This window comes from Cynara cardunculus (genome assembly GCF_001531365.2).
Source record: "Cynara cardunculus var. scolymus isolate 2C chromosome LG 13, CcrdV1, whole genome shotgun sequence".
In the NCBI taxonomy this organism is placed as follows: domain Eukaryota; kingdom Viridiplantae; phylum Streptophyta; class Magnoliopsida; order Asterales; family Asteraceae; genus Cynara; species Cynara cardunculus.
In genome coordinates, this window is record NC_037540.1 from 155,255 (window position 1) to 171,987 (window position 16,733).

General features: G+C 30.7%; 2 protein-coding genes across 2 annotated transcripts; one reads left to right on the forward strand and one right to left on the reverse strand.

The window, feature by feature from the left end:
- The first annotated feature begins 3,595 nt into the window (after nt 1-3,595).
- Nucleotides 3,596-9,817, forward strand: LOC112525109 (agamous-like MADS-box protein AGL9 homolog). Its single transcript, XM_025135071.1, has 8 exons — nt 3,596-3,780; nt 6,118-6,199; nt 8,754-8,818; nt 8,897-8,996; nt 9,194-9,235; nt 9,311-9,352; nt 9,423-9,550; nt 9,739-9,817. The coding sequence occupies exons 1-8, from the start codon at nt 3,596-3,598 to the stop codon at nt 9,815-9,817; spliced, it is 723 nt and encodes a 240-aa protein (XP_024990839.1).
- Nucleotides 9,818-12,446: 2,629 nt separating this feature from the next.
- On the reverse strand, nt 12,447-12,656 carry LOC112524241. The gene has a single exon (XM_025133999.1). The coding sequence runs from the start codon at nt 12,654-12,656 to the stop codon at nt 12,447-12,449; it is 210 nt and encodes a 69-aa protein (XP_024989767.1).
- Nucleotides 12,657-16,733: the final 4,077 nt, after the last annotated feature.

Consider the following 16,733-nt stretch of genomic DNA (forward strand, 5'->3'; position numbering starts at 1 on the left):
CTTGTGGTTTCAAATATTTGGTTTTCGTCTCTGACTTGTGTTTAAGCATGAATAAAAACAAATTGTAAATGATAGTTTTTTATTTATGTTAGAAAGATTAGATATATGATTTGCTATAAAATCATCAACTTAACAATATAATATAAATGCATGTAATGTGAATTTGAGAAGCTAAAATCAAATAAAACCTAATTTTGTTATGGTTAAAAAGATATGAATGTTTGTATATCAAATACAACTAATTCATTTTATTTGTATATTTTTCTTCGTATTGTATTTTTGATGATTAACTTGAAAAGTTATGATTTAATTAATAACCAAATTCATGGTATATATATAGTTTGGCCTTTTAACTTTCAAAACTATATATGTTGCTATACTTTAAAGCAATTATATTTAAAAAAAACTTTTATATATAGTAAGTCTAAATTTTTTCAAAATAACCAAACCATTTCCTTCCTTTTGCAGTATGGAATTAATATGTGATGAACCCAAATCACCATTTGACCCTCTTATCTCTTAATACAATTTGAACATAAAAGTGGTTGCCTAACATCTTAAATGCTTCTTATTCTCTTACGCCTTCATCAATTACTTGATCCAATTTTTTTACTAATATAAATTACTTTTCTTTTAATTTTTTCCCCTTACTAAATTTTCAATTTATATTTGTTATTTTCTAGTTTTATAAATGATTAAATAATTTGGTTAAATCAATTGATAAGACACATTTCTTTTTATTCTTATAAAACATTATGTAATAAATTTCTAACGATTAAACTTTACATTTTTTGTCAGTTTACAAAAACAATCAGTCTTATTACAATACCTTATATGTTTTAAAAGAGTAAATCGATATGTATGAACAAAACGGACTATATTACAATATACAATTGCAAAGCAAACAATTTTCTGTTAATTAAAATTTATGTACTAGTCCTTTAATTGTAAACGAGTATTTTATCAACCAATATATTTAATGGAAAAAACAATGTACTTGTAATGAATAATTTAGATTATATTATTATTATGACAAAACTATTATTATTTGAAATTAGATGATCAAGTAAATATGTATTGCATGATTGGTCAGAAGTCAGGATTCTTAGAGATGACCAATAGATTGAAGGAACTATATGGTGTCATCTGTTGACACGTAAGCCCATACTCCTCTATTATCACACCGGTTTTAAGGTTTCCACCTGTCACTTCTTTCTCATCCGTCCGATCAATCTCAATCTCAATCTCAATCTCAATCTCAATCTAACTCTTCCATTTCCAATTTCCATTTCCAAATAAATCTATAATATTACACACTGAAATAAGTTAATATATACATTTTAAATAAGCAATCCCAAACATCTCCGTGGGTTGGGGTTCAGTGAAAAAAGAAGTTATGATGAAAAGCGTAAGAAAATATCTCCATCCTTGGATCAATCCTAATTCAATATCAACATTAGTGAGGTGCACCGAGATGCAACCGATTGATTTCCTTTTAAAGCGTAATTCATGGGTGGAAATGAATTAAAAGTGATCAAGGGTCAGATCTTTTCTTATGTTTCTTACCATAACTTCACCACACCCACATAATTCTATACATACATATACATATACATATACATATACATATACATATATATATGTACTGTTGGGTTCCGATGAGATGGAGAGTTGATGTGAGAAACGTAAGAATGAATCTCCACCATTGTACGCATATTAGAATCAGATGCATCGAGATGTATCAGATTAATCCCCGTATTAAGCGTGATTTATGGGTGAGTTGGAGATTAAAAGTGATAAAGAGTGGAGATCACTTCTTACACTTCTCACCTTAACTCTCATTCTCACAAGATCTTTCACACACACACACATATATATATATATATATATATGAGTTTTTTTTTTAAACTTGCTAATTTGTGAGACGCATGAGATCATTTTTTTTTATAAAAAACTTGCTATATATGAGTCTTTCTCTCCTATTTTTTTCTCCATTATCTTCTGGATCCTGTTTATATGGCATTAATGTACAAACATAATAGAATATGAATGGTTAATACATTGTGAACATTAATTTTCTTATAAATATTATTATAGTTTGTAAACACACTTTAAATCTACAAAGATTTGTTATGACTTGTGAACATATTGTGAACACAAACTAAATCAATAATGTCAAATCTAAACTTACCATATTACTCTACTAAAAAAAATTATTAAGGTTGTGGAGAGAGAAAAAGATAAGCATTTGATCTTTTCTAAAAAAATGCATTAATTTCTATTCAGTAAATAATTAAAAATTATCTCATCAATGAATTATTCTAATATATAATGTTTAGGATGAATCTCACGTGAAATTTCCGTCGATAAATACTATTATAGTAATCTTCCAGTAAAATTTCGAATAGTTTTCTAGAGTTTCCAAATGATATTAATTAGTCGATGTGTTTACAGCTATAACATTTCATGTTATAAGATTGATATCCATGGAACAAAATTCATCTATTTTTTAATATAACATTTAACTTATAAATGTTATATTATACATAAAAAAATGAATTCAACTTTTAAACAAATTGAGTAAAATGTAAATATTACAAAAGTTTGAGTCAGTTAACTTCATTCAGATTTATTTTATATTTGAAATCAACTGAAACTTAAGAATTACTAAGATGGAGATTTAGTAGTTGATTAAAGTTGAAAATGGTAATATATACATGAGACAAATATTACTAGTTCAATATAATTGATGTTCCAACTGTAAATTCAAATTAATAGTCTAGTGTAATTAATTGTGTGTTGCCTTGTTTCTAATTAATTGTGGTTGCAATTCTAGAATTTTCAGGTATTTATGTATTGTCTTTCAATTGATCTCTCCATTTTATTTATAATTTACTGTTATTAGTGTTAAAGATATTAATGACTATCTGTAATTATTACATCTAACTGATTTTTATATATTCGTTTGAATTGTTTTTACCCATGCCATGCCATGAAAGAAGGTATATTTATGCATATGAAAACTTTTTTAGAAAAATCAAACATGCATCACAACAACAATACATTTGATCTAACATTTTTTAAAAACTCATGATTTGCCTTACATAAATATTATATACCTATAAAAACGATATATATTATTTGTATTTTGAATGATTGTGTCAACCAAAAATTAATATATATATATATATTTATCAACATTTAACATATACAAATGTTGGTTTGATACATATTCTTAATTTGAAAGTGTTTTTTTTTTTATTTGTAATTGAAATGATTTAAATAACTTGATTAAACCAATAGAATTAATGGAGGTAAATACCATGTATATATAACCAACAAATCTAGCTATGCAAATACTCTGTGTGTTTTTCACTTTCTCGCACTTTAATTATAATATCTGTATATATGTACAACTGTATCTATAATTGTATGCAACTGTATCTATAAAATTAAGAATGTGTGTATAAACATATAGGGGGTGATACAAGGTAGGGAAATTCATAAAGGAGCTGAGAGAGATTGAGTTGCCTAGAAATTTTGTGTTTTTGTGAGATCTATCAAGAATTTTGTGTTTCTGTGAGATCTGTGTCAAATGGGAAGAGGGAGAGTTGAATTGAAGAGGATAGAGAACAAAATCAACAGGCAAGTCACCTTCGCCAAACGAAGAAATGGACTTTTGAAGAAAGCTTACGAGCTTTCTGTTCTTTGTGATGCTGAAGTTGCTTTGATCATCTTCTCCAATAGGGGAAAGCTGTACGAATTTTGTAGTAGCTCAAGGTATATATATATATATATATATATATTATACACGCTAGCTTTTTATATGTATATGTATATCTAATGTGTCTCTAAACTCTTTCTTTCTTCTAGATCTAAATAAACTCAACCAAAATATTTGAAAAGGAAAAAGTAATTTTGTTTTTGGCTTCTTTGATTTGCTGTTTTCGTGAATGTCTCGGCGTTTATGGAACTCCGTGCTCGTTTTGTTTGCTAGATCTGCAAGTGGAAAACCATGAAAACCGATTTAATTTCCTATATATAAACATCATCATTTTCTCTTCTTCTGCTTCACCACTAGTTTCTTCGCCTTTTCCAGCTTTCTCTTTGATTTTTCTAACATTCCAACTCTTCTTTTATGAATCAACATCTATAGTATAAAGCTTTTTAGGTTTTCGTTTCAGTTTTCATGGCACAATATTTTCTCTCTCGTCCTTCCTTTTCTTATATTTTTTCTCTTGCTTGTTTTCTGCTCCGATGCAAATTAAGTGATCTTCAAGTTCATATAGTTTTCTAATTGCTTCAATCGCTTTCAACTTCATATAGTTTTCTAATTGCTTCAATCGTTTCTCTTACTGGATAATAAAAGAGATTCCTTTTTTTTTTCTTCTTCTGTATAGTAGATGTTTTCACTCTAGGGTTTGCTTAGGTCTGAGTTCATCATTTTTTCTTTTAAACTTTTTTATCAGTTGTATTTCTTGAGAATTCAGAATAATTATGCATTATAAGTAAGTGTTCAGGGGAATTTAAAATTATTTATTTTTCATATATACATTTTCTCCTAAAAAAGATTAATTAATTAACAGCTAATCTTATTAATTTAGAGTTGGTCGACCAAACTGTATTATTTAGCTATAAAGTTATGGTTTGAACGTGAAGCCATATGATGGCAATTCGAAGAGGCAAGAGGATCTACCAACTAGTTACCAAGATTGCAATTGCTTCTTGATCGGGATTGCTAGATCTTCTGTTTTCTTCTTCTCCTAGTGTAGGTGCTTATATCTTTGATTTCAAGAAAAGTTGCCGATCTGATCATCTCAGTTTCCTTGGCGAAAGTTTGATTTTGGTCTTCCAAGTGGAAAATATTCGACCTTTTGTGGTCACTGCCTGCACAATTTCAGTCTCACTCTAGTAGTTTAGTTGTCTTCCATGGCTGGTGAAGCATGAATTTGCTATGATCTATGAATTTATAGACATAGCGAAGAAGAAAAGTTTGAGGCGCTATTGTTCAAAACTATGACGATTAATAGAAAGAAATTGAGAACAGAATGTCGTGAAAGATGTTGATATTGCTAACATGGCAGCAGGGAACTTTGTTCAAGAAGGGGATTAGGGAGTCCTGAGAATGAACTAGCCCTTTGGTCAGTACTCAAATGTGTAGCTAAGTTTCTGTTTACCCTATTTGAGGCAGAACATGCTTCTTTATATGTAACCAACTCCAAATATAGGGTGTCATGAAATGATCTAGCATCAAATCTTGGCTGTTATGGCTTAATTACGTGTTATTGCATTGCATTATTTTTGGAATTCTAATACCAAACTCTTAATTAGGTTGACAAAGGATTATAGCCCTAGAATCATATATATTGTTAGTTTATTCTTGTTTTCATTATCCATTGTGTGATTGCATGTCTCCGCATGCATAACTTTTGTATATACCAAAAGCAAGAGGTTCCTAAATGCTTTTGCCCCTTAGCATGAAGACATGTAGCACCATATAAGTTCTTTTTGGTACATAAATTGGCATGCACAAGTTTTGTCTGAAGGTTGGGAGAGCTTTTCTTGAACCAAGCCCTCTTTTTGGTTTAAGAACAGAAACACACATTTGTTGTTCAACATGTGGCTCTAAATCTACCCCAGCCATCAATTGCCACGGAATTAGATATTTTATCACTTAATTAATCTAGTACTTTCCAAATACGTAACTATATACTAAGCAGTAGTGTATTTGTCATCCTTTTTTTGGGAAAGTTTGGGAATCCATATTAATTTTGTTTTCGAAATGTCTCCACGTTTCATTATAATTGAGAGCTTATTAATTAAGTGATAGGAAGCAGACTAGAGGTTTGTAATTTTTAAGGATTTTATGGTTTCACACTAACCCTTGTTAATTAAGAGCTGCACATAAACAGTGTAAATTAAATGGAACTTCAAAATTATACGTTCAAGATTTCAAGTCATGGTGGGAGTCTACATGCTTCGATATTCTCCAGTTATCAATGTTACACACCAAGCTATATATTCATGCTGTTCAAGTTCATAATTGACATCATTAATTTCAGTTCTTTATATTTACTATTATATTTATTCCTCTTTTTTGTGCATATGTTCTTCTAGCAGCATGCTAAAGACACTCGAGAGGTATCAAAAATGTAACTATGGAGCACCTGAGACAAATGTGTCAGCGAGGGAGGCACTGGTGAGTGTTCCCTTTTCTATGCATTGCAATTCTCCCCCATTCTCATCAGTTTAAATAACCCAATAGGCCAGCAGGCGGAACAAGAAGAGGGCCCGACAATCTTACCACCCCGCGGTCGAAAACTGGAAAAGTTTGTGCATCAAACTTTGATACTAAATGCTTCCTAAAAAGAAGCTCCGTCTACAAGCTCATATATAGCTAAAGATTTTTACTATTTAGAACAACCAAGTACAAAGAATTAGCACATAGAGTTTCTTGGAGCTTGTTAACGACAACAAAAAGTTCATAACATGATGAAAAGGTCCCTATGATGGATATACTACCACTAGAGGCCAGATATAGGGATCTCTATATTCCCTTGAACAAATTGGGACGCTTTGATAAAAATTGAGGACTCAACTTGTGAAGTGGTAATTATTAATTTGGACAATAAAAGATCTTTTATCCCAAGATTGTCCTGAAATACTTGTGTTCATCATTGATCCAAATGTTCTTCCTGAAGAGTATTTGGAATACCTTCCCATGCCAAGATTTAGGCTTGCTGAAAGTCCAAACATGATAGAGACCTATTCGAGATGGTCAATCTCCAAGAAAAGCCGAAGGTCTAGAGAAGAAGTTTAGGACAATTTTTCTGCTTAATTCAATAATAAAACGGAATTACAATACTTAAAGTAATAAAACCTCTAAAGCTAACCCACTCTCCTACTACTATCGTCCATAGCATCCTACCCATGACCTTAAAAGAAGGGCATGACTCTTACTAAGCAAACACTAAATAAGAAATTAAGAAAACTAATAATCCTAATAAAAACTAGAAATGACCCGGTCTTTGGGAAGGCTCGTATCGATACACATATCAATCACCGGAAACTTTGATAATCAACATCCCTAATAATAAAGGCATCGATTGTCGTCCTTGGTTTCTTCTCATTAACCATACTTGATTTCGACCCTTCTTAATTAAGACAATATTCTCTTTACATAATCTTCTGGTACAATACCACAAGTAACAAGTTCCACAATTTTCTTTGATTGTCGTAGAAAGAAAGATGCACCTCATATAAGAATCTGTGTTACATTGTAATTTCCAGCCGATGATCATGGACAGGATGTAAGCCAAGTATTGTACTTGGATAAAAGTAAATTTTTTTACTGTGTTGATAATGTATAACCACGGAAGCCACCATATGGATACAGCGAACTAGGTGTTCAAAAACGTTGGCTGAAAATTTAACTGTAGTTCTCGTGATCCTTGAGTATATAGGACCACTGTGAAGGAATTTTGTTTCTTCATTAGGGATGCTATGGAACAGTATAGGTAGGCTTTTAAACACTTCATGCAATGAACTTAGGGATAACATAGAAACTGTATGTGTTAAAGAGGCTACTTTGTTCTTTGAGTATGGGTTAATGGTAGTGAGAAATTATTAAGGTTCATGATATATAAAAATTGTTCTACCCACAATCCTTTATGTCCATCGCATCATATATATAGAAAATATGCTTCTAATTAAGGGTATTTATGGTATGATGTGGTGTACTTAGACTCCAAACTGCATATATATGCGGTTTAAACTTTTTCCTAAACGGTGTGGTTTATACCTAACAAATAGTTAGAAACGGACACATTTAAGTGTTCTTTTCATCACCCTTGCCACGGTAAGTAAAATAGTTTTGCCTCCTTAGTTATGTGACTAACATATACATGATCCTGACTTTGATTCAGAATTAGTAAATATATGTGAATTTCTTAGTTAAACCATGCATGGATACCAGACATCTTTTCTAAATTGTGTCTCTTTTAATGCAAGCATGCAAACCACGAACCGGTTTTTTCTAGTCAACTTGACTATCCTAATTACCCTGTTAGCGTTAGTGTTAGGATTAGGGTCAGTGTTACGGTTTCAGTTAGGTCTAGGGTTAAGGCATGTGACCAATTTGGCAGTGCAAAGGAGACATATATATATATATATATATATATATACATACACCGAAGATACACACGAACAATATTAAATTGTGTATCCTTTGGTGCATGCTTGCAAGACCGAGTTTTTTTATTTAGTCACCTAGTTAAAACAATAATTACACTGAAGCTAGGGTTAGGGTGCATGATCAATTTTTGTTTAGAGTTTCACCAAAACTTTTCATGGTATGAAACTTTATGCAACCATTTCAAGTGTCTTACAAATTGTTACAAATTGTTAGATTTAATCTAGATCCATACTAAATCAATGATTAATAAGCAATGAAATGCTAAAAAATAATAGAACAATAAGTAGGAATACTAAATACAACTTGATTGATGGATGAATATTCAACAAMACATTATAGACTTTTCAGATAAATAGACCGTAAAAATAGCAGTGTTTATAGTCCTAAGATGAAAATCGCCCCAACTATAATTTATTTGTTGTTGGTGATTATAGATATCAAACACTCTCATTTCTTAAGAAATCTCATACCGGTTAGAGAACATTTTTAAGTTTCGTGTTTGGGTAATTGGTTATATCATTAATCAATCTAACTTGGTTACCAATTGTGGTTGTAGGAGTTAAGTAGTCAACAGGAGTATTTGAAACTTAAAGCACGTTACGAAGCACTACAACGGTCCCAAAGGTAAAGTTGAAAAGGGTTGGTACATTTTTTTCCCGTTAGGTCTTGATATATATGGTTGTTATATATGTACATATATAGGAATCTTTTGGGCGAGGATCTTGGCCCTTTAAGCTGCAAGGAGTTGGAGTCACTAGAAAGGCAACTTGATACATCTCTAAAACAGATCAGATCAGCCCGGGTATATATTATAAATTTGCAACATTATATATGATACAGAAAATACGTTTTTGTCATCAATTAGTGTCAATTAAACTAGATCATCTACCTCATGGATTGATTGGTTCATGTATGATAGATATTAGTTAGAAAAATTAATATGAATCTGGAAAATACATGCATGTGATATATCTTTGACATTAACTTTTGTATCAACAGACTCAGTTCATGTTGGATACACTTACCGATCTTCAGAAAAGGGTAAGATAACATAAAATTAAAATCGAATTTGGTTCTTGTGTTGCTAGTGTTGATGATTAATGCTTAATTTTGCAGGAGCATGCACTAAACGAAGCAAATAGAACCTTGAAGCAAAGGGTAGGAATGCATATATGTGATTGATAAATAAATTTAGAGTGAAATTAATGTAATGATATGATGCATGCAGTTGATGGAAGGAAGTCAAGTCCATTGGCATCCACAAGAAATGGGATACGACAGGCAACATGAAGCTCAACATCAAAGTGATGAAGCCTTCTTTCATCCACTCGACTGTGGACCCACTTTACAAATTGGGTAACGTTTTTATACATCTTTTAATTAATTACCAACTCATCTATAACTTAATTAATTAGCTATCATTCATTGTTTTTTATTATTTAATAATCAATTAATTAATTCATGTTTATAAATTAAATTACCTTTCCTCTTCCTTCAACGTTGTTATTAAAAAGTAAATGTTGGGTTGAATTGTTTTGAATTAGGTATCAAACGGATCCATTAGCAGCAGCAGCAGCAGCAGGACCAAGCTCCAATAATTACATGCAAGGATGGTTTCAGTGATCAAAAAAGAATATTAATTAATTTGCAAGCTAGCTGAGGATCTTGTTCTACTCATAAAGAGGCAAATGTGTGTTCCATCTTAATATATAATATTGCAACTACTCATTTGAACATATATATATATATAAACATATACATATATGCATAATTAAATTCATACATATTATAAGCATTCACATTAATGCATCCTATATATTAAAGCTCTTTATATAGTTGCTGCATCTACAAATGCCATTCTTAGTCACATACATATATAAGGCTAATACTTTTTTGTTTTCATCAAAACCTTTTTTTTATTTAACTAATAATTAAGAGTAAAATGGAATAGTACGTACCGTATAACACATTTGGCCGGTTTCATCACTTCAATTCATGGCTTTATAGAGGCAAATTGAAGCATGATAGCAACCCATATTCCAAAATCAAAAGTGATTGAAATTTCAATTCTATTTTTAATATATATGATTGTTGATAAATACTCACTAATTAAAAAATTACCAAAGAGGATGTCTTCTTGTTGTTATAAATTGCTCCAAGCCTACATATGACATTCTCCATCTCTATGTTTGACCATTTTTTCTTCTCCAAATAGAGACAAGACCTTCAATTTATATATAGGTTAGAAAGAAAAAATGGAATCATTCAAGTTTTAATTAAATAAAAATGTAAAATTTCTTACGGAAGTAATAGCTAGACGTTAGGACGAGGTGAGGGATCAAATCAAAAACAAATTACATCGATCTAATGGAGGGTTATTATGTAATAAATGAATCAAATCCATTAATGAAATCACAAACCTTAGGGACCAAAACTATAGTTTAATTACTCTAAGTTAAATAAAAACATAATATAATCTAAAAAATATATTAACGGAATTTAGCTAAAATATAAATCACAACTAACTACGTAAATTAGTCTTATAAAAATATATCCCATTAACTAGTTTATATATTTGGTTTTTATACTTGCAAATCAACTTTTTTTTTTTTAAACATTTTGACCTCTCTATTTAATTTGACGAGTTGTCACGTCCAAAGATAGTGACATTTTAGAACTTCTAAAATATAAATAACTAAGAGGTAAATTTGTTGAAATGATTATTATAAGTGATTTCCCTTATTAAAATCATTTTTTTCCGTTTCCGTTGTGTTGTTGGGGATCTAACCAATATGCCGTCCCCCACTGCACACATACTTCGTCTCTGAGGCAACTGCAATTGACTACACCACCGTCGATTACGATTACGCTGGGGATATGTATATATAATTCTAAGCAAACACTCTTGTGAAAGTGTATGCCTTCTTCACTAATTAATGCACAAATATATAAGGTTCAATATATATAGAGAGAGGAAGGCTTAAGGGAAAATCCAAAAAAATGAAAAACTTAGAAACACACTACCCTAAGTAGCTATGGGGTGTTGATGTACTTGGAACCTAGACTGGTTACCTGAATATGGTGGTTCAATAGCTCTTCGAAGTCCGCCCTTCAAATAACTACGTTAATTGTTGTAATTTGAACAGATCATTCATCTGGACTGTATGCACATGTGCATTCCAGACAAATTGTTTATAAATTACTTGTTTGCATATGTACATATCATCTAGATGAATGGTTACTAGGGTGTTCCTCATTTTTTTTTCTTACGTTTTTTCCCTTAACTTGACCCTATAAATACATATATATATATATGGACACATTCAAGGGAGAACTGATTAGTTTGTGATAACCGTGAGATCCAATGTGAACCACTCATTTGAAATATTTAATGATATCTCTTAAATAAACTAAAAAAAGGGTAATATAGTAATTTTACTTTTGACAACTAATCAAAATATTTAATTAAATTTTTTAGAAGGAAATATTTAATTAAAATTAGTTACCTAGTATATCAATTACCTAATATACATCGTATTTTAAAAACGTTTATGAATCAAAGTGTATTATTATTATTTTCTTTGTTTTGTGAAATGTATCATAGTGTGCATTTTTCATTGTTTTACAAAGAGTATCACATTGTGCATCTTGCATGTATATATGAGTATCACAATGAATATCGTTTGTAGGTATCATGGTGTGTATCTTGTGTTCATATAAGGCTTATTGGAATAAGGTTCACCGAATAAGATTCGTCGGAGAGAGGAAAGAAGAGATATGAGAGAGGATATTTATAAAATCCCAAAAATGCCCTTAATTAATAGCTTAAGTTAAAATTATGAAAATTATTAATTTTTTAATTTAAGATTTGAGTAGGGATGAGGTTCCCTCCTTAAAATAAAAATAAAAATAAAAATAAAAATAAAAATAAAAATAAAAATAAAAATAAAAATAAAAATAAAAATAAAAATAAAAATAAAAAGAGGAGGTAGGTTTGTATTTGTAGCTAGCTTCAGGGAGCTTAAGAGGATGATATGGACATTTAAAACCCACTATTATGTGAGAGCTATATATACATACACACATTCACATTACACAAATCATTGATCAAAGTAGTTTGTTTATTAATCAATGGTACATCATCTGCATGATCATAGGTCAAATTGTACGACACTTACAATTTTCAGGTGATGCAGTCATTCTAATCAAGTGCAAGTGCAGAAAGATGGGAAAATCATACAAAAATCGCCAACTAATTAACATAGAGATGGATCTTGACGGCAAACAAGAAGAGGCAGATGAAGCCAAAGTAAAGCAATGCATGCATGAGGACGGCAGCTCCGCTGGTCTGAAAAGTGCCAAACTCAACGCAACGCCTGTGTCCTGGCAGCTCAAACAGCAACCCGGGCGTTAACAATACAAAAAGCACAAGCGACACGAAAACCGGGCCCCAATCCAACATCTTGAATGAAAGGAAATGATGGTGATGTGGGTATGTGTTATGTTGTTGTTGGTGGGTGTGGTGTGAATATTTATATGGAGAAAACGAGAGGCATAGACTTTGGTGAGAAGCAAAGTAAGAGTAAGGTGTGGGAGGGAGGGTAGTGAAGCAAGTCACTTGGGATTCACTGTCATGTGTACGTACCTTTCATTATTTTATACTCTAAAGTTAATTTGGTATAATTAATTGCCTTCAGTTTCATGATGGAAATACTGAAATAGTTATAAAACAAAGTCATTTTGACGTCGTTCATCTCTATGCTTTTTCATAAAATGTCTGAGGAGGTGGATTGTCTCGATAAACCCGAATTGTTTCTTTATCATCATCATTTCATGATGCACCTTACCTCAACCATTTTCTCCCACAATATTTCATAATAAGGTTTATGCCACCCTAGTGTTAGGAGTAATCAATATTAAGTAGAAAGATATATATATATATATATTAATGAAAATAAATTTACGTAAAATTTGAAATTCTTGTACAAATCTATGGAATAAACATAAAATCAACAATAACAATTGATAAAATAAGTAACTCTAATTATTTGTAATTTGTTGATTCTACATAAAAACAGAACAAATTGAAGTCTTCATATTTGTAATTTGTTGATTCCATGTAAAAACAGAACAAATTAAGCAGTGTCCTAGGCCCAAATTTTGTCCTTAGTGTTGGTGTTGTCTTGAATCTATCAAATTAAAAATGTTTGGTGATGGAATTTGTAATTAAAAAATTACATAAAAATGAGAAATTTCAAATAGTTAATTTGATACTAATATCGATATATTTTTGTCAATTTTTTATGATATCTTCAAACATATATTTTATTCAAAAATTAAAACATCATCGCTTTCTCAAAATCACATAAAGCCATATTATAACATTGATTGAGATAAAAAATAAAATAAAATATTAAAATCACGATGTATCTCGCCGCATTGCATGAGTACTCTTCTAGCCTTATTAAGCAAATTTAGCAAAAGTCTTAAAATATTAAATGCCCAAAATACCCTTTATACTCACTTTTTCACTTTTTACCTCCTCCTCTCCTCACATACACCCACTCCTCACATACATTCACCCTCTCACAACCGATTTTTTTTTTAAATTATAATTTTAAATTTATACTTTATACCCATATTATTAATTAATTAATTTACTTTACATCATTTACTTTTAAATGTTTCATTTTAAACATTTATCAATTTAACATACATAATCGTATATCAATTAAAACATGTTTAAAAAGTACATTTTTATTTTAACAAGTTACACCATTATAATCGTCTCGTTAATACTTTCGAAATGAGTCCAATATTGAATAGTTTTTGACTTAATTATATTATTATATATTATATTATATATTATATATACTGTGAAAAAATATTTTTAATATTTACGATATATACTTTTATAGTTATTTATTTATATATATACTATATATTTTAGGGTTAGGCTGTCCAAATTGCACTGTATAATATATTTTGAATTAATATGTTCTTGGGTTTTTTTGAAATCTATATATACATATATTAATTCAACCTTAATCTGAGTTTCTGGACAAGAAAGAGGGTAAGCAGTTAAAATTTCATTCTAAGACTCATCTTTTTTGTCTTTTCATGGCTTATGATTTGTCAAATTTGTAGTTTTTTATTGGTTTTGAGTGTTTATCTTAAAACTCAAGTTTCTTGGTTCTTTGCTCTTGGTGTAAATCGAATACATTTGTGGAGTCGTTTAAATATGTTGGATTTTAAACTGTCATACAATGTTTTTCATCGATAGTCTGTATTTGGAACCATAACTCTTATTTATTCAAATTGTATTAATATATAAAGACCAAGTGTAACCTATATCATCGTTAAATCTTATCTTATAAAACCAGTGGAACTTCAAAATCGTTAAAATTCATGGCTCCCGCTGCATTGCACGGGTACACAACTAGTATATATATAGGAGTATATATATATATATATATATAGAGAGAGAGAGAGAGAGATGTTTCCCTCAACTATCATAACCGCAAGACACGAACAGAGAGTTGCATGATGCGACCTGGCACTTAACTTTAGTCGCGGGAAAAATCGTGAAAACAATCCAGAGAGATATGCGGTTGGGTGTGCAGGTTTGGCTGTGGGAAGACCTGCATAAGCCATTGATTTCACATTCCAATGAGTTGAGTGAGTTTACACGTGAATTTGGTTCTATGGAGGAGACTTAGTTTCATGTTAGATCAAGAGATTCAAGACCCATTTTTTGACCTTTAAATATACTAGAAAGATACTCGCATAATGAGTGAGATATATCTCGATTTTAATTTTTTGTTTTATTCATTGACTCTATAGATGTTATAATACAATTTTATTTGGTTATAAGAAATCGATAACGTTTTTGTTTTTGAATTAAATAGAAAAATTTGAAGATATCATAAATTTTAAAAAAAATATCAATATTAATATTAAATTAAGTATTTAATTCTTTCTTTGTAATTTCTTTAATTCAATTTTTTATTATTATAACTTACTTTAAGTTTAATAATGAAAGTAATTTATTTTTTGTTTAATAATATAACTTTTTATTAAGATAATAATTAAATATTCTGTTAGAATTCAATTATTATCTTAATATACTTTAGATACTTTATATTCAAAATGAGATGTTTATCCTGTATTTTTGTTATATTTATTTACAGTTAGTTACACAAATTCAAATATGGAGCTTTTAATAAGTTGTACTATGTACAATCTATTTATAATTTTTTTTTGAAAGGCAAAAAAGAAGGACAAGGAAGAGAGCTTCGGCATGACCATCACCCTCACCAAGCCAACCAATATATTAAAAAACAGATCCAGCAAGAAGCTAGACACAAAAAGATACTAGAATCCACCACAACAAGCGAGAACAAAAAGAAACAAAACCAAAACAAAACCCAAACCAAAGACAGACAAAGAGACTAAACAAGGTAAGGAGAAGAGAACCAACTATCCCAATTAAGAATGAACTTACGATTCCTATTCCCCATCCAAAGCTTGGATAAATTTTGAACCCAAGGAAATAGGTCTTCACCTTTCTTCTTAATTTTCGCATCATCCTCACCATGAAAAATTTCATTCCGCCACTTCCAAAGTTGCCAAAGTGCCACAACGCAAACAGATAAGAAAGCCACTCCAACCTTGCGATGAGTGCCTACTTGATTGATTAGCATTTTAAAATCAGACACCGAGGATAGACGCGGGGCTTTAAGGTCCCACCAAGCCCATATTTTCCTCCAAAGAATGCTTGCCATTGAACAAGAAAAGAAACAATGATCCATTGTTTCAACATCTTTGCCACATAGGATGCACTCCAATGATTGTAACGGAATTCCTCTTTTTGAAAGATTGAATCTTACCGGGATAGCCTCTTTAAGGAAACGCCAAGTGAAAATATTTACCTTCTTTGGAATTAAAGGACTCCAAAAATGCGGTTCATTGCTCCCAACGCTTGTATTGACCGCCCCTTGAATTAATTTGGACAAGAAATTGACCGAGAAAATCCCTTTCTTGTTCCAATTCCAAGACCACATATCCTCACCTGAAGTATTGAAAGCCACTTAAGAGAGATGCCTTTCTAAGGCTTGAAGATCATCTAAGCTTCTACCCCTAATCGTTATTTTCCAATCCCAAGCACCACTCCAAGAACCATTAAAATAAGTCCATCTTTCTTTGAAAGAAACATTTTTATTCCTTTCCATAGCATAAAGTCTAGGATATAGGTCTTTCAGCTTTGAGCCTTGACCGATGCTCGCATCTTTCCAAAAAAGAGAAGAAAAATCTTTAGCAACCTTTTTCGAAAACGATTGAATAACATTTTGACATGCAACTTCAACATTCTTGCACGTGTTGACAATAGAAACCTAAACACTATTTACAACCAAAGGCCTATTAGAAAAAAGACCACCATCCTCATCATAAAATTCAGAAATGACATCCTTCCATATCGCATTAGAACTAGACAGGAACCTCCAAACCCATTTTGCTAACAAAGCGTCATTTTTAGCAT

Coding starts and splice junctions, on each gene's coding strand:
- LOC112525109 (XM_025135071.1), top strand. CDS start 3,596: ATGGGAAGAGGGAGAGTTGAATTGAAGAGGATAGAGAACAAAATCAAC. Junction 3,781..6,117: donor GAATTTTGTAGTAGCTCAAG/GTATATATATAT, acceptor ATGTTCTTCTAG/CAGCATGCTAAAGACACTCG. Junction 9,353..9,422: donor ATAGAACCTTGAAGCAAAGG/GTAGGAATGCAT, acceptor TGATGCATGCAG/TTGATGGAAGGAAGTCAAGT.
- LOC112524241 (XM_025133999.1), bottom strand. CDS start 12,656: ATGTTGGATTGGGGCCCGGTTTTCGTGTCGCTTGTGCTTTTTGTATTG.